Source organism: Venturia canescens, chromosome 4 (assembly GCF_019457755.1).
Source record: "Venturia canescens isolate UGA chromosome 4, ASM1945775v1, whole genome shotgun sequence".
Classification (NCBI taxonomy): domain Eukaryota; kingdom Metazoa; phylum Arthropoda; class Insecta; order Hymenoptera; family Ichneumonidae; genus Venturia; species Venturia canescens.
In genome coordinates this window covers 24349522-24372073 of record NC_057424.1, presented here as the reverse complement: position 1 = coordinate 24372073, position 22552 = coordinate 24349522, and the positions used below count along the sequence as shown (strand labels likewise).

At 39.1% G+C, this 22552-nt stretch overlaps 2 protein-coding genes across 6 annotated transcripts in view; one reads left to right on the top strand and one right to left on the bottom strand.

Moving 5' to 3' along the window:
* The window catches only part of ssh (Protein phosphatase Slingshot), a 45615-nt gene extending 23787 nt beyond the window's left edge, over positions 1-21828 (top strand). For all 5 annotated transcript variants that reach the window (XM_043416119.1, XM_043416121.1, XM_043416122.1 and 2 more), the window contains 5 exons: positions 3579-3644; positions 12643-12837; positions 13628-13897; positions 14057-14706; positions 15949-21828. In XM_043416119.1, the coding sequence (XP_043272054.1) occupies positions 3579-3644; positions 12643-12837; positions 13628-13897; positions 14057-14706; positions 15949-18251 (3484 nt within the window). In that variant the 3' untranslated portion in view covers positions 18252-21828. The remainder of the gene's footprint in view (positions 1-3578; positions 3645-12642; positions 12838-13627; positions 13898-14056; positions 14707-15948) is intronic.
* The window catches only part of LOC122409682 (WD repeat-containing protein 5 homolog), a 22490-nt gene continuing 21765 nt past the window's right edge, over positions 21828-22552 (bottom strand). The window contains exon 6 of the mRNA XM_043417410.1: positions 21828-22458. Coding sequence (XP_043273345.1) covers positions 22189-22458 — 270 coding nt within the window. The 3' untranslated portion in view covers positions 21828-22188. The remainder of the gene's footprint in view (positions 22459-22552) is intronic.

Genomic DNA, 22552 nt, shown 5'->3' with positions numbered 1-22552 from the left:
AAGGGAATGTTGAAAATTGGAAATAAGGAAAGAAAAACGGTTGTCAGATACTGGTGTGCAACACAGACTTTATGAAATAATATGTAAGAGAACCAAGGGGAAGAGATAATTATCTAAAAGTCTGAAAAGACACACAGGAAATACATTTTTTTTTGAAGCCATGCTGAATTTTTCGAAAATCTCTTTTTTTTTCGAACAAAGCTGCGAATATGGTCCAAAGAAAATAGCAAATATCTGCCTAAATCATGACACTGTAGTTTGCAACGTTGGAGTCGAACAAAATGATCTGAAAAAACTCTCCAACAATTCCAGTAATTATCCAGTAATTACGTTACCTGCCTAATTTGCAATTCATAGTTTTTCAGCCTACACCAATGATTCATGAAATAAGAAATTGGTGAATTACAAATGTTATTTATAAACGCTTTGATAACTCATTTCTGGAATGGCTTATAATATGATATGCCTGTTATTTGTAAATAAAAATTAAATCGTACAGGGAGTTTTAATAACCGTAACGTAGTGCGGAGAATTCTTTTATTCCTTCCTTATGTTTTTTGACTCCAGTATTCTCGATGATATATAATGAAAATATAAACTAAAAATAGTGTTGATCATAATAAATAATATTATTTTCAACTATGCGAATAGCAGTTGGAGCGGTGATTACGAATGAAAATATTAGTTGAAGTAAATAATATTGATTTTAATCAAACATTGCCATATTTTATCGAACGATCGTGTCAGCCCCAAACCAAATAAAACAATCAAGTTTTTATAGGAGCGCATGTGACGACGCGAAGAACGGCTTCTCAACGCTGTGCGTATGAATAAAATGATCAATCTATGGTCCGATGCTGCTTAGCAGCATAAGAAGAGAGGAAAAGAGAAGTGAATAACTGAAAGAAATAATGAGGTATAAGAGTTAGGGGCAGGTTCGATGCGATGTGTCCCTTTTCGTGGCAAGATCGAGCGTGGCTCATCAGGACAGGATGAAAAAGGCAGAAAGTACATAGAAGAAAGAGATAAAAAGATGTTCGAAAGGCACGTAAGAAGTAAAAAAAAAAAGCGCACGCAGTTGCGCATCCTCGAGATACGCATGAAAAAGTTTCAGATGTTGCGGCGAAGAAGAAAACGCATAGGGAAATGCGAAGATAAAAGAGCAATAAGAAGAGAGGAAGAAAAAACAAAGTATACGAATATAAGAAGATGAAGAAAAAGGCGAGATGAGGAGCAAGTGGCAGAGAGTTCGCGTTCCCCTCGATGTCAACGAACCCCGCTTGATGTTGCACACAGTCTTTCATCTCCTTCTCTCTCCCGCTCACTCCCTCTGTATTTCTCTTTTCCACTCTTCGAATCGAGAGAGAGAGAGAGAGCGATGGAAAGAGAAAGAGCGAGTCTCGTCACCGGGGTCCGGTGATTCCAGCGGGCCATGCCATCGCGATGCGTCTCGCTCATGTCGTTTTACTGTCGTCAATATATGTTTATATGTGCTCTGTCAACCGTTCGAACACCTCCGCAAACTTGTTTTTCATTATACGCCCATAAACATTTACCAATCGATACAGATATTCATTTGCTTCGAAATACCAATGTTGTGCAGTCCTAAATTTTCATTCGTACCGTCATTACTTCGTTTTGTTTTTCAACAATGATTTATTTTTTTTTACTCGAGTTTAAACATCCATTTTGACGCATGGATTTATTCATTCTTCAAGCCGGAAGCAGATGCTTAATCGATTTAATATTTTCGTTATTATGAGACTGCATAAATTCACATAATAACGCAAATATTCAAATTATACCCTATTTCATCACATTTTTCCAACAACTTCTAAACCCCTAAATTTATGATTCTTATGAGAAGTGTCAGCCTCCCCCGACGAAACTGCATTAAGGATGAATAATGGAAGCAGTCCATAATAAAAAAAAATTCCAGCATCGATTTTCGTAAAAGTATCCCAACTGCATAATTACCAATATTTTCGACGTCGCTTATTTACATTTGATATTAATTTGTTAAATTTATAGAACACGTAGTATTGTTGTGTATTCGTCGCAATGTTGAAAAAGACACGGATTGTACATCGTCGAACGACCGTACACGTAAATTATCTCTCGTTATTTTTTACACAATAAAAGGCAGAAAAATGTTGGAGATTACCTGATCAACGAGACGACATTCGCTTCCTCTTATTCTGGTTTTCCTTGCCGCTCTTGTTTTCCCTCTTTTTCGAATTTAATGTCTCTTGGAACTCCAGTTTTACCGTATACTTCTTTATGATTAAAAGAAGGATAAAGAATATACACAAATACGTATATCATTTATACGGCGGATGTGCGTGTATACGTACATATATTTAGTGAAAAGACGTGATGAGCAAGCAAGTATGGCGCTCATACAACCGACATAATACAACGTTTTACGTAACTCCCGAGAGTGTGTTCGATAATTAGCGGTGGGATAGCTCGTATTATGGATGCAACGGGTTGTCCTCCGTCGCTTTAACCGTTTTTCGATACGGAGTAGTCTTTTTTTCAAGTATTCATATATCCTGACGGAATAAAAATAGTGACCAATTACCCAGGATTGATTGAAATTTGAGTCGTTATTTGAAATATTAGCCGAATTTCACAAAATATTGAGTTTTTTCTTTTTCTCATGACGCTGAAGTTTGCAACGTTGGTGTCCAACGAAATGATCTGAAAAAAGCCTCGAGTAATTCCAGTTATTCTCCAAAATTTCGTTCCCTGGTTATTTACCCTGCATCGATACTTTGTGAAATAGAAAATTAGTGAATTACAGATGTTATTTTCCTTCGTTTCGTTGGACTTCAACGTTGCAAACTTCAGCCTCGTAGTTTGCTCTCTTTTTATTGATTTATTTATTTCTAGAGTTATCTTATTCGGATAACATTTTTTTGGATCTCTCACTGACTTTTTTCTTCTTGATTAATTCTCATGAACGATCTTTTTTTCGCAGAGCACATAAGCAAAGTTTTTTACGATCCCATGGAACTTATATATTTCATTCAAAGTAAATTGAAATATAAGTTGCATCAAAGTTTCCTCATACGCGAGACCCACAATTGCACAACGTTAATTAATTGATTCACCAAGTAAAGAGAGCGAAACACGAATCCATACCGTGGGAAAATCGTCCTCGGTGTTCCTCCTTCGCGAAGAATATGAATACGCAACACTTTCCCGATTCCCAAAGCTGAACGAGTCTTCAACAATACCGCGCACGATCCTGTAAACATTTTGATGCCTCATTTGGAAAATTATGTAAATGCTCTCATTATGTAATTGAACTTTATTGGTCTGATGATGAGTAACGAAATTCGCAATGTTGTTTTTTTTTTTTTTCATTGTCGATTTTTTCATGATTGGTCAACTTATTTTTCTTCAACAAGCTTTATAATTGAAAAACCATAACTGATGACCAGAAAATTGTGCGGTTTTCGAATCACTCATTTCTTTTTCATTTTTTTAAAAACATTTCATCATTCGTTTGTGTTATTCTCTCCTTCAAAGCTTTGAGTACTAACTTCCGGTTTCGTTTTCGTTCGTTACAGAGGTTTCAGCGTAAGCGTATGCGGTCGTCAACACATCTTCAAGCCGGTCTCGGTGCAGGCTATGTGGTGAGTTAACAATGAGTCAATTATAACGAGGCTTGTTTTAAATTCGAGCCACTAATTTTGGAGGAAATGAAAAACATTCTTCATCTGTTTTTATTTTATGTTTATTTGTATATCAACACGAGTCTCAATCTTATTTCTAGGGCGCGTATGCAAATTTATACATTTTATTTTCACCTTTTTCGGACAAATCCCTTTCCAATATTCTCGTCTTTTTGCATAAATAAATTTGAAAAAAAATGAAGATTTATTTTTTCAAATATAGATTGTGGTATCACGAGTATTGCGCGAGTGAAAAAGCATTAGTGAAACGATACGCGTTTTCGCGCACGTATATGACATTCCAATCGAATAAGAAAAGGAAGTTTGGGATGGTTTTGGAGAAAAAAAAAACGACAATTTTTCTTATCCACCGTCTACAAGGATTGTTGAGATTATTTGAAAGGCGAAACGAGAGAAAGAGTAAGAGTGAGCGAATGGATTTTAGGCTTGCCTCGATGTTAAGGAAATAAGAACTGCGTGGGCTGACAAGAGATCCCGATTAATTGGCCAGACTTGACGTTCAAACGGAAAGAAAGACAAAAAGGCGAAATAAAGGGGAGAGACGAAGAGGTAGAATGAATAAGTCCTTCTCTTTCTTCTTCTTCTCGTCTCGAAATAGTATGACGTACTTCCGCTTTCGATTTTTCTCGGTCCGAGGTGAGAATCTCCTCTAACCCACGCGAATCACTGATCTTTTCCTTCCTCTCAATATATATTTATGGCTGCATTGAATTCGCAATCGAACTCGACATTTACGTTCTCTCTCGTAATCCACCAACTCCATCGTCTTTCCAGTCTCAGACATAATTATCCTCTTGATGACTTTTACTATCCATCATACACTTCCGCTTCCGTAGTTTATCTATTTTTCTTGTTTCCTTCTTTATTCTTCATCAATAGCATTTTTTCATCACTTTATTTCTTTTTCATCTCCTCCTTTCTTTTTTTTTCTCTTCGTGCACGAAAGTTTGTAACGGGGCATAAACCCGAACGGCAATTGGTCCAACATTAACCAAGTTTTATAGCCGCAGCAGCCTGTCGAACCAATATTATCTTCAACGGACCCGGGGACAATTATATTTACGATTTTATTTTTGGTACTCTTATTTTTCAAAGCCAATGAAAAGAGCTTTGAAAATTCGAACAAACGGACGCCGGAGTTTCATTTATATTTTCACGAAATGACCAAATGGACTCGCGCGATCGATTTGTAATATATTATTGTGATCCTTTCGTTTGGGCTTGCAATGAAATAGAGTATTTATTAGAAACGGGCAAATCGAGCGGTGTACGTTTTACACAAACTCGACCGTGTGTACAACGAACGCGGGCATCGCGACGCCATTCAACGCAGCTTCGCTGACGCCCGACTATTTTTGGCGAAGCTTTCGGTGTAGCGCGGGTTATACTCGCACCCACCCTCCCTCCCCTCCCGTTTCTCTCTGTTCTTTTCGAGAAACCAAGTTCTACGAGCTTTGATACGCACCACTGCTTCAACAGACTATCGTAGAACCCGCGTTTCCTCTCCCGTAAGGGTGGGGCTTTCTCTCTCTCTCTCTCGCTCTCTCGCTCTGGCTTTTGCTCTCTTAAACTCTCTACGGCGGACCAACGCCCGCGCCATTTATGGGCCGCGATAACGCCACGACTCGTGGTCCCCCAATGTTCCTAATACATCGAGAATTTTATTTTATTTTTTTTGTCTACTCACCATTCTTATAGCCTTTGTTTTTTTTTTCATTATTGTACTCTTTGTTCTGCGTTTTTTAAGGTCGGGCTTTGATGCTCTATCTTTGTTTTTGAGTATGGGAGAGAGACCGGGGTAAAACGGGATGCCAGAGGAAATTCTGCATTCCGCAGAAGTTTTTTACCGCAATTTCTTGACTCGTCGAAGTGCATTGTACGAAAATATAAAACAAAAAAGAAACTTTACTTGCCCCAAAGCCGAGTTTCGTTCTCTCCGCTTTGGTTATCCCAACTTTTTGCCAACAATAAGGGGGTGGAAGGAAATTGCAGAAAATTTTGCTGATACACAACCGGTTATACGAACACGCTCGAGTTACGGCCACTAGAGGCGCTCACCGGGGAATCTTCTCAAACCTGTGATGCAATAAACCAGCAACCAATGCTGCGCGCCTGAAAAGTTACCATCCACACAGTGGGTAATGGATGTAGAGTCGTGGGAGCTATCCGGGATTGAAGTAGAGAGACTCGAAATTTTTATCGAATTTTCATGAGCAGCACCTTGGTCAGATGCGACTTTCCATTTCTGCTTAGCGTTATTCGACTTTGGACAATTTTTTTACAAGAAATCTACAAGAAAAATACATGGCACCTTTATCACAGAGTCTTTCTTTTGTATATGACGAAAGGGCGCAAAAAAATATGTAGTGTCTGAATTAGCAGAATTCAAAGAGGATATAAAAGGATAAAACAGTGGAAAAAATGGTCGATCGGTTGCTTCGTTTCGAATAATTATCGCGTGCGGCGGCGAAATTATCTGTTCCGCGTACGAATTGATATGGACGTGCGAAAAAAAAAAATAACTGCGCGAAGATAGCACATTGTTGTCGAACGAGAATCCGGATTTGGGGCATGCGTATTATCTGGAGCGAACGAGGAATGGCCGCCATATAATGAAGGTGGTAAAAAGACACGAGGTTAAAAAAAGATGGAATCGCTGCGAATGAAAGAGAGAAAGAAAGAAAGGAGGAAATAAGGGACAACGACGAAAAAAAAGAGAAACGATTTAGTTCAAGCCAGTGGGTCAGCGAGACGACGACGAGGCTTGTCTGACGAGTTCTCTCCATTCACCGGTGCGACTTTACAAAGATTCACGAAGAGCGCCCAGGGAGCTATATGTATCTAACATGTGAACTCGGTAAACTCTTTTTTTTTTCTTGAAAAATTTTGCACAAATTCAATATCTTTCCTCATTATTACTTCGCGTATCAAATTTTTGTCATTTTTTCTTTCCTTCGTTCTTCGAAACGAGTAGTTTTGAACCTGATAATCATAATGAGTTACTTCGAATTGACGTATTAAGGATGCAGGGTAATATGGGGCAAAACGGACTTTCCCCGAAACTGAAATTTCATAAAATGCATAAAATTTTTCTTTCGGTTCCGAATCATGTCCTGACCATAAATCATGATACATTGTTGAATTCCATGCACGGTGACATCCCCAAAAAATTCAAAGTTTCAGAGCAAAATGGATCCCAAACTACTTTCTCACTATCCATTCGCTTTTTTGACTTATTTTTTAAAATCATTCCAGTAATCAAAGTACGAATAAAGAAAAAAGGTTTTTTATTCATTTTTTACAAAAATCGCACTCATACCTGACATCTTCGTCTTCAACACCTGTACACAAGGCGTGTGCCCATTTTTTGCACGTTACACAGCAAATCCAATCTTAGAAGGACGACGAATGTAACCCTTCGGAAAAAATGCAAGAAACGTCTTCAAAAGACGAGGACTTGGCTGTCTTGGTGACCTTTTTTTCTGCCTGCTAAACTGCTACATTTCGAAAAATATCGATATTTCGATTTTTATGCCTCTTAGAGGCTGTGTCCATTGCGCCCCGGAAAATTTTTTTGAAGAAATTCCGGAAACTAGGACCATAAATCAATGGTGGGATTCTTATATAGTGCGAACACGAAATATACCCCAGCACGATGGACCCAGAGTTGATTTTTTGCATTCCTCAAAAACACAACAGAAATGAGATATAAGATTTGACTCATTTTTTTTCATTTACACCATCGAGGAATGGAGCCTGAGTGGTCCCATTTCTTTTCCCATATATTACCGAGTTGACATCCTATTCGGAAACAGTCGCATTTTTATGCCTCTGAGGGGGCTGTGTCCATTTTGGCCCGAAATTTTTTTTTTTTACGAAATTCGGGAAACAAGGACCGGGCATCAATTTTGGGACTCAAAAATAGTTGAAAGACCATATGCTCATCAATGAAACTTGCTTAAATCCTTATTTTTTTGAAGAAATTACCCCGGTCATTCATATATAGCACAATATTAGTAAAAAAACATTATTTTCATTTTTTAATCGGGAATCATGTTTAAGTTGAGTTAATCGCAGAAAATATTTCATTCCGAGTCTTTCACATGATTCGATAGTACATGGCGAAAAGGCAACGTTTGACAACGTTGAACGTAGTCAGTTGACAGATTATATCAGGCATCACCTCATATAACCTGCTGAAAAAGTATGGACAAGTGACCATGGACCTGCAAAATTTCAAGATTCTGTAACCATTTTTCGTCTTCAAATCTATATTTCTAATTCAGATGGCGGTTGAACTCCCTTTTTTTTTAATGTACCATTAGATTCCTCGTGATTCAATTCATATAAGAAATGGTTTTAATCTTTGACATCTAATTTATGAATATATCAAATTTTGAGTTGAAAATGGTTGAAGGGGCCGGTACGTCATTATTGTGGGCATAAGCGACATGTTAATTTCTGTACTTTTCGATTGTTAATATTTCAACCAAACAGTCGATAAAGGCTCTTGAAATTTCACAGGCATAGAAAAGAAATATTGGACTGTGTAAGACATGAAAAAATGAAAGTGCTATTTAAAAACGTATAGACAAATTTGAAAAAATGTCCAAATAACTCTGCAAAAGCGACAGAAACGCGATGGTAGAGACAACATTATTTTATTTCCATTCGTAAGCGTGAAAATAAAAGAAAAAACTCAATAATGCATAAATCGTGATGAAAAAAACAATGTACAAAGTTGAGGAAGGGATTTTGGGCGCGTTACTGTCGGTATTATTCGCAAAGCGGATTATTACTGTTATCCCGTGGTCCGTGGCTCGAGGAGACGTATAACGTTATCCGGGTCAGGCTTTAAATTATGTGCTTGCTTGAGGGCCATTCGGCTTGGTCCGGGGAACCCGGTAGGAGAGACTCGTCCTCGTCGTCCGTGTAAATTCTCCCCTTGGCCTAACGGCACAATTTCTCGTGACGAGAAACATAAATTTCGTACTCTTCGGCTTTGAAATTTTTCAAACCGTCCGCGTAAACGCACAATCAAACAAACTGGAAATTTTACAACTTTTACCGAGTGCAACCTCACAACGGGGCAGTAAATTTTGCAGTTTCCTCGATTTATTGTGAAATGTATTTTTATTACCTGATCGTCTTCCGGACTGAACCGCCGTCTCTGATTTTCTATAGTTTCTTCTTTCGACGAAGAAATATTTTTCTGCGCACGATTATCTTCCCATTTGATCAAAAAAGCTTTTCGCTAAAGACTCAGCTTTTCGAAATTTACATTGAGACACCGCGTGAGCGATGTTACAGTCCCGAGTATGATTCATGTCTTGAAATAAATTCAGTGTCACTGTACGATTTATCGATATGCATAAATAGAAATTAGACGAAAATTTAAAATTCCCGAAAGAAAAAATGCCCAAAACTTGAGGATCTATTGAACCTAAAAAATGTTGTGTATGGACGTTGGGAGGGGAGGGAGAGGAAAACCGGATTAACGAGTATAAGGGTAATAGGTGTTGAGTTCTGGTGGTGCACAGGTGCATCGCGAAAGCCCACCTTCACCCACATCGAGAGAGGAACGAGACACCGGCTCGCCAATACTATATATGGCCTCTGAGCATTCGTCATTCTCGTCATTCTCTCCTCTCCTCGTGCTGGTCATCTCGGCTACATACATTTATTTATACATATTATTTTCTTCCTCTCTCAGCATCACTTCTTAATTCAAACCTACACTCGATTCTGTCTCACGTTCTGTAAATACTGTCCCAATATCCCTCTCTCTCTCTCTCTCTCTCTCCCCCCTTAAATTTTTTTATCTCTGTCTTTCCTCTTGGCCTCGCCTCCACAGAAAAATGTCTCGACTCGGCTTGACTTTTCTGCCCAGTCAGCAAAGCCTCCTCGGAAGGTAACGTTTCATTCGACGAAGCGATCGCGCATTTTGAAACAAAAGTTTTTATTTCTCAAAGAAATTGGATTAATCGCTCGCGGGGAAAGGAATCTCTCGAAGAGAGAACGAGATTTATTACCGTGTGTCCAACACCAGTGAATCGTTGTTTTTGTTGTTTGTTTTGGTTTCCGTTTTTTTTTATTTTTATTTTTTTTTCTTTCAATTCTGCGTTCCGTTATTTATTTGCCTTTGAAATGTGCTCTTGATAGCGATGAGCAACGAGTAGTCGCCATTGCATTCCCAAATTCAGACAATGATCTCATCAACACAAAAAATTGCCGAGTGCTCTGAATTCGCGTTGCAATAGATCAGAAATCAAAAGTGCCAAAGAGTCTTGAAGGAAAAACGTTTATATATAGGTAAAAAGAGCGGCTCGCGATGCTCTCCGTGTCTGGCGAGGTCGACGAGACCTCGCGAAGACAAGAATAAACCCTACTGCGAGAGCGTAAGAGCTTTGAAAATTCAAGAGGGAGAAGAAGACGAGGCGTTCCGAAAAGAGGAGGAAACATACTTTGACTCTGATGATGCTGCCTCGCGAAGGGATTCACGTGATTTTTGCCACATTCGCGATAACCGCTACCTTCATCTGCCTGGCTAAGTTTCTTCGGAGAAACATTGTGCTGCAGCTGCTCCTACCGACATTTCGAATTGCTCGGTAAATTGTGAAAAAACAAAGAGTTCATCATAGAAATTTGCTCTTTACTGTATGAAATCCTATAATCCTTTCTTAGGATTGGCTTTTCGAAGGGCGGAACGGGGTGGGGGTTTCCCCCATGTTGATTTTTTCATGATTTTATAGAAGGAGGACGATTCGCATTCGATGTTTTATTCAATATCGAGTACAAGTGATGACGAGTCTTGATTTTTGTCACTTTCTTTTTTCATATTTTTTACACAATGACTGAGTGGGTGGCGCTGTTTTGCCCGGAACGTCATGCTGCGAGCTCAAACATTGGGGATTTCTAGCATTCGTTGTAGCATTCTGACAAAACCCAAATAATTTTTCAACTGACTCTAGCATCGATACAAATGGTAATGTTGCGAGAAAAAAATGCTCTACGAAACGTTTTCTCTGTACTTTGAAATGTCAGCAATGCTTATTTTTGAAATATAATTCGATGGGAATTCAAATGAATCGTCAAAAGAAAATCAATTAAAAAGGAAACAAAAATGATGTCGCGTTGTCTCGAATTATTGCCCAGCACGTTGAATTTCACTGTAAAATGATGAACAAAACAATTAAATATTCCATAAAATATTATTAAGTTTCATAAAACGCGACGATCAAAATAAAAAGCAATCATTCACCTTCGCTCAGGAAACCATGATTCTCATTGTACATATACGTCTGTACCGTGTTGTATTTTTTATTCTTTTTATTTTGATCTTTTTTAATTTTCTACTCATTATCTCGCATGCAAATGCCAAGCTCATCGGTGGTGAATCATTGGTGGTACTCGTACGTATCGCCCTTCCCCTTCGGATGAAGAACGAAGAGAGGAGGCGGCGGTACAGCAGGGGCGGGCCGGGGAGGGGGGAAGGGGTCAGGTGAAAGTAGCTGGTTCGGTGACTTCTGCGGTAGTGACTTCTCGTTTGTTAAATAGTGGCACACGGTGCGTGGGGTCGTGTGTCATATATGCAACGAAGACGAAAGCCGAGCACTGAACGAACGAAAGAGCATTCGTTCTTTTCAGCCAGAGTAAAATAAGAAAAGTCGCTGTGCCACAGTAGGGCAAACGACTGCTGGCAGACGACAAATATAACAAAGGAGAAATTATGGACAGCAACGACCGCGAATTCTATCATCTAGATATCATTACTCTTCATCAAATATGTTAATGAGACATTTCTTTATTCGATATATACTATTATAACGAAAGGTAATTATTTTGAAAACGATTGAATTAGAAAATTTTAGTAATTAAGTGTATTCACCAAGTCGACTGTCACACGGTAATGACGACACATGGCTTCTCACCTTAATTACAGCTCGATCATTTTTCGGGTCAAATTATCTCTGTGATACGGAAATGAGTGTTGTTAGTACGTGGGGGGGGGGGGGGGGGGGGGGCAATTAATTTGTAGCAATCTGAAATACTCAGATTGGTTTTTTTTTTGAGCAGAAACTGTTTTAGTATCTTTACTATTCGAAGGCATTTTTATCGAACTTTTGTTTCAACGAACGCGAAATATCTCATACACGTGCCGATGATGTTTGTGTGTATGTGTGCAATATCGTCGCCGCTCCTTCCAGCGGCTCTTCAAAGCAAGTTTCTCGTTTGATATTCTCCATTATCGCGTGTATGCGCGCGTGTCTGTCGGTTCTCTCGATGCTGCATTCTCGATAGTGAGCACAGATGGTACAGCACTCAGATTCGATCTCAGTTTATTTCAGCTTCACTATGCCAATGTGTTTATTCGTTTAAAGAATAATACGGACTCAGTTGATTGTACGAATTGAAAGTAGATTGTCATTTTGATGATTCAATAGTGAATGAAATATATATTTTTTTCTCAATATTAGGAAAATTTGAATGATCATTCGATCGAGAAAAGTCGCGCAAACAATTTATACTTGGAAGCCTCGTAATACGAACACGACGTAACAAGACACGCTGTTCCAATCATCTTGCATAGACGAACCAGCAAGCACACTTTATGATTTACAAGTGGCTGCGATTCTCTCGCGTTTCGTGATTCTGTGACCTCGCACACCAGTTTCGTTCGCAAATTGACGACCACTTTTCACACGTTGTCCCTTCGGATCGAGGACTGGGGAGGGGGGAGTGATTCGTGCAAAAAATTGATCGTCTCAAGATATTCGAGAAATCGGAGAGAAACTTTGATGCTTTAACTATGGAATTCGCACTGTCGATTAAGTTTAATATTACAGAGTTGTTTTCATTGGTTATTTGAAGGCAGAGATAATCATACGAGTTTTGTATCAATGAATCCTCAATTAAATAGTATTTCTCATTGTTTCAGGTCTGCCCTCCAAACATTGCACAAGGTGTCGAGCAAAGCGAGAGAACAGAATTACTTTCTTGGTGGATTGTCGCACGATTGGGTCAGTTACTATGAGCAACGTATCGAGAGTGATCGCTCGTGCCTCAACGAGTGGCACGCAATGGACAATCTCGAGTCCCGAAGGCCACCATCGCCCGACAGCGTTCGCAACAAGTGAGCACGTTCGATATTATTTAAATCTTTTAGCTTTCCACTCCCTCTTCTCTCTATTTCTCGTATTTTTTTCTTAACAGGGTCTGGTACACGTGGAAATGTCGATGACCTTGATCCCCGAGACTATTAGATCGGAAATAAATTTAACCTATTTTATCTAACATCGAGAACATTTTTTTTCAACGCTTTCGGTTTTCTCAAAGCGTTTTTTTCTTCAAAATTTTATCCAAGCCATTGCGTATCTGGAGCCGAGCCAGAATGACTTGTTTTGACGCAAAACTGCGCTAGCAACATTCTCCAAGTACTCTTTATAGATGACCTTGAATGATTTTCTATTTATTTTTGTTGTGAAAAACGAGAATTTTCATCGCTCCTCTGTCAAGGAACTTTGACATTTATCAAATGATTCGCATCCAGTGATAATTATAATTTCTTTGAAAATGTGAGAGCCAATTATTTTGCGTGTGTTATTCTCAAATGATCTATGATGTTGCGCTTAATTTTTAAAAGCACGTTGACTTGTCAAATTGTCGACGTTCAATCGCAAATACATATTAAAATGTTTAAAACAGTAATGAGATATCGTAAAGTAAAATGATATCGTACAAAAATATTTTTGAATCGTTATCTATTGATTATTTCCAATGGAGGTACGAATCGATGCAACAACTTGAATTCTGAGTTTCATTCATTAAACTCATTAAACGTGGTTTTCTCGAAAACTAATCATGGAATAAGAGAAATAATGAATTTGTTGAAATTCTTACAACCATGTATTTACTTTCAACAGACCCCGTGAACGCGAGGAAACCGAGCGCGTTATCCGCGCAACTCTTAAGGAGATAATGATGTCTGTTGACCTCGACGAGGTCACGTCAAAGTACATACGCGGTCGTCTCGAAGAGGATCTAGACATGGATCTTGGCGAGTTTAAACCGTTCATCGATCAAGAAATGCTCGTTATACTCGGACAAATGGATGCGCCTACGGAAATTTTCGATCACGTTTATCTGGGTAGCGAGTGGAACGCGAGTAATCTAGAGGAATTGCAGAAAAATGGGTAATGAGACATTGTAAACGAACGTCAAAAGAATTCGAAAACAAATGCTATTCCAATCTTGTTTAGTTGCAAGCTCTTGAAAAGTAATTCATCCACTGACCTGGATGAAACTACTTATAATTATTAATATTATATTCAAATTGTCTGGTTTTGTTGCAGAGTACGTCACATACTGAACGTGACACGGGAAATTGACAATTTCTTCCCGGGTATGTTCGATTATTTGAATGTGCGAGTTTACGACGACGAAAAAACGGATTTACTGAAGCACTGGGACGACACGTTCAAATATATCACGAAAGCGAAGAAAGAAGGATCGAAAGTTCTGGTTCATTGTAAAATGGGTGTATCGAGATCAGCCTCAGTCGTAATCGCATACGCGATGAAGGCCTACAATTGGGACTTTTCGCAAGCGTGGAAACATGTCAAAGACAAGCGCAATTGTATCAAGCCCAACAACAGTTTTCTACTGCAATTAGAAACGTATCAAGGAATATTGGATGCAATGAAGAACAAAGAAAAGCTCCAAAGATCCAAGTCTGAAACGAATCTCAAATTGCCGAGTGTCGTTATGATTGGCACTAAGGAAAACGATCAAGAAGACGGTGAGAACGACGAGGAGGATAACGAGGATAGAGAAGAGTACGTTGAGATCGACGATGATGACCAGGACCATGACGATGGTGTCGATGACGATCCTAACCATGGCTGTGTATCCAACATTTCTGGCATTGAACTCAAAAAGACTGGCCAAAGACCGAAGAGCTGGTCGCCCAGCGGCGAAATCATCGAAAACGTGATGCCCCTTGGTTTGTTTTTTCATTTGTTACTTACCGAATATTGAATAATTGCCATTGTTCAAATAATCCGACAATTTTTATTTTTATATTCGAGTGCTGGGAAACATAACATAATAATCTCAGAATTCAAAACACTTTGAAATTTCAATTTTTAGTACATATATAAAAATATTGTAGAAAATACTGGTGCCATCCGAGTTCTATTCTACAGTCGTTTACCGGATATTCACTCAACATTGGGAGCAAAAATATTTTCGATTACTCTCGAACCTTCTTAGTTATTGATATTTAAAAGTTTACTCAATTCTACATAACATTTCCATCAAGCATCCGCGTTGGTTTGTTCTTGCAAGCGTATCTGTCATTTTTATCAACATCCAAAGAATCTGGTAACATTTATCACCGTTTAACTTCACTACCAGAGAATTCATGCCAACATGAATAGTAATGAGCCAAAATTTGAGAAAAGCAATGAACGCCTTTCTTCTTCGTCGTCTTTCTTTTTGTTTTGTTTCGATTGGGTGTTTGGTTGTGCATGCGCATCGGTACTTTGGGATATTTCCTACGTGGGCAATTGTACTTTTTACACCTAGTCTCCCCGGGACCTTTGTGCCACGGTAAAAACGTTAAGGAAAAACGACCTCTCCCTCACGTCTCGTGAAAGCAGCCCTCTGTAATATTCGATGGGATACTTCATGTAACAATGTTCCTAATGAACAATGGAAAAATTATAAAATAAAAAAGTTGGTTTCCTTCGGTTGGATTCCCCACCGGTGAATTTTCCTGTTGCTTATGGCCGCGTTTCTCTATGCTTGGGAAATCGGCCGTTTTCCGTAGTGCTCAGAATTCAACGCTATTGGGAAACGCGCTAACTTATCAACATTTTTGTATCACAGAAATGTGGCTGAACTAATATCTTACAGTAATCTAATACTTTGATTTTTTTTTTCATTTGCATGATTCGCGCAATTTTCCGGTCATCGTGGGCGGCACTCTTTCTCATCGTTCGGGCTATGACAATTGATTTTCACAATTGGTTAGAATCTTGCAATAACAAAATCTTTCCGCCCAGATTGTTGAATTGAAAGAAAAAACAAAAAAAAAATTACAAATAATGTATAACACAATCTTACCTCATTCCTGCACTGTCAAGTGTTTCACGGTAACGTTGGTCGTGAGTTTGAGCAATGATTTTTTCAAAATAACGTTTTCCCGCAATCGATTGATAATGTTTTTCTGGCTTTCTTCTAGCGCCGTTCTCGCAGTCTCTTGAAAGTATCGATCGAGCAGCGGGGGTAACGAGGCAGGAAGTAACGCGAGAAGAACTTTTGCTTTCGGAGGTGGAACCAAAAAAAGCGTTGGTCGAGCAGGAGGCTCGTAACGTATTGATGCCATGTTGCAACGGCCAGTCGTACAGCGTCTCACAAAATCAAATAGTACATTTGCCAGGACCGGATGTGACGCCTAGTGTAAAAAATCGTGTTAGTAAACTGGAGACTCAGGGTCATCGAAGGCGAGGCTTGGTTTTGAATTTGACGAATCAATTTGAGGCTGCGGTTAGTAAACCGGCGTCACCGGAGAGCGAAGGCGAAATATCACCGAAAAGAACGACGAGTCCGCACAACGAGCGTTTTCACGAAAACGGCGTAATGACTGCGACGACGAAAGTGATAAAAAATCGTGATGCTAATAAAAGCGAAGAAAGTGATGATTGTCTAGTCTGGACAGCGTCGACGGACAGCACCGAATACGCTGATAATGATACCACCGCGTCGATCGCAAAAACTTTGATAAGCACTGAAAATTCAGCTTCGAGGATAGACTATCAGAATAGCGAAGTTTTTAAAACCACAGGTTCAATGACGAGCCCACAAACGACGTTGACAGCGATCACGACGGCGAAGACGTCTTCGACGACAACTACAACGTCAACGACGACGAGTCTTAGCGGCTCGAAAAATTGTTTGAGACGCGGTGGAAAACGTGGCGATCTCGATCCATTCAGTTCTCAACTCGATCGTGTCTTTGATCGCGAAGAAAGACGGGGGGGCGTTGAACCGACCCGCGAATCACCCAGTCGACAAAGTTCCTGGAGTAGTTACGACAGCGCGGTAGTATTAGAAAACAATTCGGTTCACAGCTCTTGGGCAACTTTGCCATCGAGAAACAGCTCATGGGGTTCGTACGATATGAGACCCAGTGATTCTCTAGGCTCCAGCGGTTTGTTTCCATACGACAAAGAAGAAATCCCATGGCATCCTGGTACAGTTAAACGTACGAAACAAAAACTCGAAGAATCTAACAATAGTGGCACGCTTAAGCGACGCTGTACGACCTCCGGACCTGAAAACGAGAACAAAGTCACGTCGCGATTGAGCATCGCTTGCAGCAATGACGAACCGACCAGCGATTATAATCCCGTACTTTTGCACTATACCCCTTCGCCAACTCCCCGAAGAAGGGATTCTCCCGGTAACAACGAGGACAATCAAAATAACCGTAAAATCTCGAGTCCCGAATCTATAGACTGTATGGATATTTCCTCGTCCACACTCGCGAGACAATTATCGAGATTGTCAACCAGTGCCCCATTGCCATCCTCCTTGTCCACCGTTATCGACGAGATACCCACGGTTTTGCGTACCTGTCGTTCCGAAAGTGAAACATCCAGTCCTTCGGTCGTAAATACCACCCAATGCTCCTCCGTTAAGCATCACAAAATGTTACTTGAAAATTTAACAAACAAGACGAACTTTAACAAACGTTGTCTCTCCGTGGACGATTCACCGGCTGAACAAAATTTGTCGTCCTCGTCATCGGCTTCTTCTTCTTCCTCCTCATCCTCCTCCACATCCTCCACAGCCTCGTCCGATGGTTCGAGAAATATCTCCGGTATGGTAAAGAATCTCAAAAAGGAATTCGAGGCTAAATCAAGCATGTATGAAAAAAGCCCCGACGCTACTTCGAACAGCGAACAAAGCGGTGATGGACAATGGACAAGAAGAGACACGAAAATTGTACGAAGTTTACCCTCCTCGCCTGTTATAGCACACAGCGAAACTAAAATTCGATCGTCACTCGTTGTTCCTCCTAACAAAATTTCACACGAGAACAACGACGAATCATCCTCTCATGAAAACAACGAGGATCTTTCCGTTCGTGTCCTCGTCGGCAAATACGAGATTTCCAAGAGTTCCTACGATACTACGAAAAATTCCGAACTGTCCACGAGATCACGGGAACGTGAAATGTCTTCTAACTTTTCTCGTATCGAAGCTCATCCACCGGCAAGATCGAAAATAGCTACCGAAGAGTTTACTCGTCGATCCGCTCCCATCGTCATTAATCATCAAGCCTCCAATATATTTTCTAATGATAGCCCCGAAGCCCCTGGACGACCTCCCGTTGTCCCCACATCCAGTGTCGTTGTCGCGAGTGTCGTTGCCAAGGCTGCGAGTAAAAAACAGCAGTTGCAACAACACGGACGTACGCATCCACTCGCGAGGCTGCAGGTCAGACCCAGACACAACAGTCCCGTTTACAATACTATGTGAACCATGTGACCGCTCTTTTTTTATTTGTGATGTGAACAACAATAATTACAACAAGATTAACATAAAAAAAAAAAACAACGTGAATTCGAAATAGACATGAAAAAAAGGACTAATGAAATGTGTACCACCGTGTGAACAATTTTCGGGACGCAAAATCCCGTTTTCGTTTGGTAGGGAAATGATGATGATTATACAACATCGTGTAATCGCTTCAGCGCCATTGTGAATATCTTTCTCCTTCGTTTATGTTTTTCTTATTTTTCCTTCGCCGTTCGCGCCAGCTCTATACTCCTCTCTTAAAACGACGACTTTGCTATCATGAGCGCAAAGATCAGTTATTTTTCTAGTCGATTCGATCACCGATTAGAGCAAGAAAGAGTAACTGTGGTTGCTGTTTGTTTTTTCTACAATTTATCGATTTCGAGTATGAAAAAAGAATGTGTTGACGTTTGTTGTAACGATGAAACGCTACTGAATTTACTTTATTTCTTACTTCAATTTTGGATTGCGCCTATCGTGGAGATAAATCATTTGAAATGTAGCATTTTATAATTCTGGTTTCGTATGGAAAATGCATTCGAACAAAATTCACCGAAGCTTTCTCAATTCTCTGGCTGAAATATAATAATGGAGCCGAAAACGTAGATCTTTCGTTTTTCACGCTACGAGACAAATTCGATTAGTAAAATAAAATTAAACGAAAAGTCGGATGAAAGCATAGATCGCAACGTACTTGTACTACAAGTCAAAATGTGCAGAAAAAATAACATTTTTATCTACTTTTGTACGCAGGAACGTGCAAATTTAGTTGAAAACAGTGAATGTTCGAACAGACCCGCGTTTTGTATGACCGACAAATGATTGTTTTTCTTTTCAATGAAAAATGTAAACGAATGAATTCAATCGTCCTCGAATTAATATTCTAAAAGCGAATATTTCAATGAACATAAATTTTTTTTAGACGATTCTTTGTTATTCGAAAACACGTACCAACCACTCGTGAGTGTTTTCGCAATTATTCGGAAACATCGTGTTTTGAAAAAAAGAAAAGGTTCCTCCAATGCACTCTTCCAGTCATGTATAAAATTATACTTTTAAAATTTTTCTATAGAATGATATTTTTATTATTAAGAAACTTTGGTCCATGATTTTGGCATAATATTATCATACAGTCATGTAACGAAGACGAATAATGATTTGCAGAAAAAAAAATATTTTTTCATTATTGAAAGAAGAATACTGGTGAAAAATTGAGAAAATGAATTCCGTTGAACGATGTTCGAATTTTATATGACCACAATAGCGATCTTTTTGCTCGAGAATCGCTCCATCAAAGAGAGAAAGACAGAGAGAGAGAGAGAGAAAAAAAATTGAAAATTTTAAAATTTTTTCTATGTATGGGTTTGGTGGCGATTAATTCTTAAATACTGAAACTTGTGTCGGAAAAAGCTAAAACAATATGGTCGTAAGAAAAGTACAATGGCCCAATTTCGAATATAGAATGTGAAATATCGAAAGAATAAAAAAGTAAGAGAATTGTGCGATTGATCGCGAGTGTTCAGTCAGGCTGTGAACGTAAAGTCTGAGCCTCGTGTTTTAATTTTCATCCTTAATGAATACCGATTTTTGTTATTCGTTCACAAAAATGTTTCTCTCCTAAAATATCGGTAACCAAAACAGCTCTCTATCTCTCGCTCTTGCTTTTCGCATAATTTGTTACGACATTTTCGGTATTTTTATCCAGAAAATGAGGACGCGTGTTCATTTTTAAACAGTACCGGAGATTTCTCCGTTGCTAAAGAGATTGGCGAAAAAATTAAGGGTGCGCGTGCACCTCGTGTATTATTAGTAATTTATGACGATTTATTGTGTAATTAGAAACAGAAGAACGAGAGGGAGAGAAAGCGAACGAGATAGTTTTTGTGTATTGAATTGTACAATTAAATCTGCTCATCGAGCGTGGATAAATAATGTGTGTGAATAAGTGTGAATGTAAGCAAAAAACATGAGCGATCGGTAAGGCTGAATTTGTCCATCTCTTATGCGCATTAAAGTTTTTTTTTTTGCTTCTGAAGAAAAAATAGAGACCCGATTGCCCACAACGGTTATTCTTACTGCGAACGGTTTATAATTATCCTACTATCTGTACTTCTATTAGGTAAAACAATTGTCATCGTCGCGAGATTCCGATCGAATCCGTTCGATCGTTTTTTATTTTTTTGCCTTTTGTTTTCTCCATGAAAGAGCAATTTATGGGCATCGCGTCTCCACGCCAATGTCTCGTGGTGCGGACCAGATCTGTTTCGAAGCTTTCTTTCGCCTTTTGCTCCATTGGAAACTTGCATCTTTGAGTGAGCATAATGAATTCCTGATTATTTTTTTTTTTTTCATTATTTTTCCTTCTGAAGGCACGTCATCCATCGTATCGTTATCCGCCTGAGATCTTGCAATGAAATCCGCATTCTCGTTTTACACATAACAATTCAACGACATTCACTTATTCTTCTTTAGCTATCATATGATGACAGCATCGAAATAGCAAGAATTTTTAAAATAACAGAAATTGAGTTTACAGCGGACCACGCTATCATACAGACACGAATCTGTGGCGTCGATCAATCGGATATGCAGACGAAAAAATAAAACCAAGGACATTCAGTTTTAAAATTAAGTCAATGAAAAAAAAAAAAAAATCGACCAATCTGGTAGATTCACAGAGCGCAGATCTTTATAACTATAGCTTATATTTTATCACCATTCGATAATTCCCTTCCCGCCGTTTTTTACCTCAAAACTAAATAGCGATCGATAAGTGAATTGGCGCCCCCTCCCCCCCCCCCCCCCCCCTCAATCCCTCGCCCCGTGTATTTCGACAAATATTAGTGAGAGACGTCCGGAATTCCTGATTTATTTGAAAATTTCGTAATCGAGAATGCCGGATCGTTTTTTTTGTGTATAATATTAGTGATTTTAAGTGCAAAGAAACAATTGAAAATTGCGGATAAAAACTATTGTATTCGTCGAGCGAGACTATGGAGTATGCGAAACAATCTTTCTTTCCTGAGTGTGCGTACATTTTGTGAATGCTTTACTCCGGGGCTGTGCTTGTCGCTTGAAGCAAAGAAGCTCTCTTCTTTTGACATGGTCGAACGGAGAAAAAGGCAGAGAGAGAAAGAGAGAAAGAGCACCAGAGCCAGAGTCGGTTTTAATGTCGACTGATTAGTTTAAGTAGCGTCGAGTAATCTCTGGCATTGGCCACTCTAATTCGATGTGTTTATTTCTCTTTTTCGTTGAATTATGTATTTCTTATCTCGAGTTGAACATTCACAACGCGTTCCCTCGATACTCGAAAATGAAAATGAACCTGAATCAGAGAGTGAGAGGAAGAGAGAGAGAGAGAGAAACAGCGGAGGAAAAAAATTTATAATGAAAAATAAAAACAAAAGGAAAAAAAAAAAATTATATACAAACGCCGAGAAGAGCGGAAAGTTGGAGATAATCGTGCGTTGTTCTGTATAAATTTTGTACCATAGTTTGTATGAAATAAAAGTACACTGTTTATTGCTTGAGACAAAAATTTGAATGAGCCATCCATTTGCACCCGTATTTTTGAATTATTATTCATAATTGACGCAATCAAATTCTATTGTTTATTGATTGCTATTGAATAATCTTACGTAAGACGAGATATGAAAATCAATTCGAATCATCCAACTTCGACTTCGTAAATAGTTTTTCCGCAGCAAAAAGCAATTTTCGGCAATTCCGGAAGTTCCGTGGATGCACCTCGCTTTACACGTTTCACTGGTAATGGACCAATATCCAACCCGTAAACGCCACCTTCGAGATTTCTTATCGATGCCAGAGTCTGCACGAAATCGCATTCGTTTCGTGAATTTTCTGGCTCCTCAGAAAGGTCGGTATAAGATTTTAACAATCACAATTTCCCAGAAGTTCTTACGGAATGCGAACGGAGATCAACTATTCGGAAAAGATTGTTTTCGCAGCCTCCAGTTGCGACGAACAGACTATTGATGTATTTCCCGGTGTATAATTGACTGGACAAAGAATCTGGCTCAAGGGTCACTATTAATTTTCCTAAACCGTAGTCCCAGAGCTGAAGGGAATTCGTCTTCGACCACGCACTGGTGAGAATCTTCAATACGATTTTTTTCATTACACAAATACACAAATTGTGTATGGGCTCTTAACAACATATTTTTATCTGATTTATGTCAAAAGTATCCTTTTGACAATTAACTAAAATTGACTAAATTTTTTTGGAAATAAAGAATCTATTT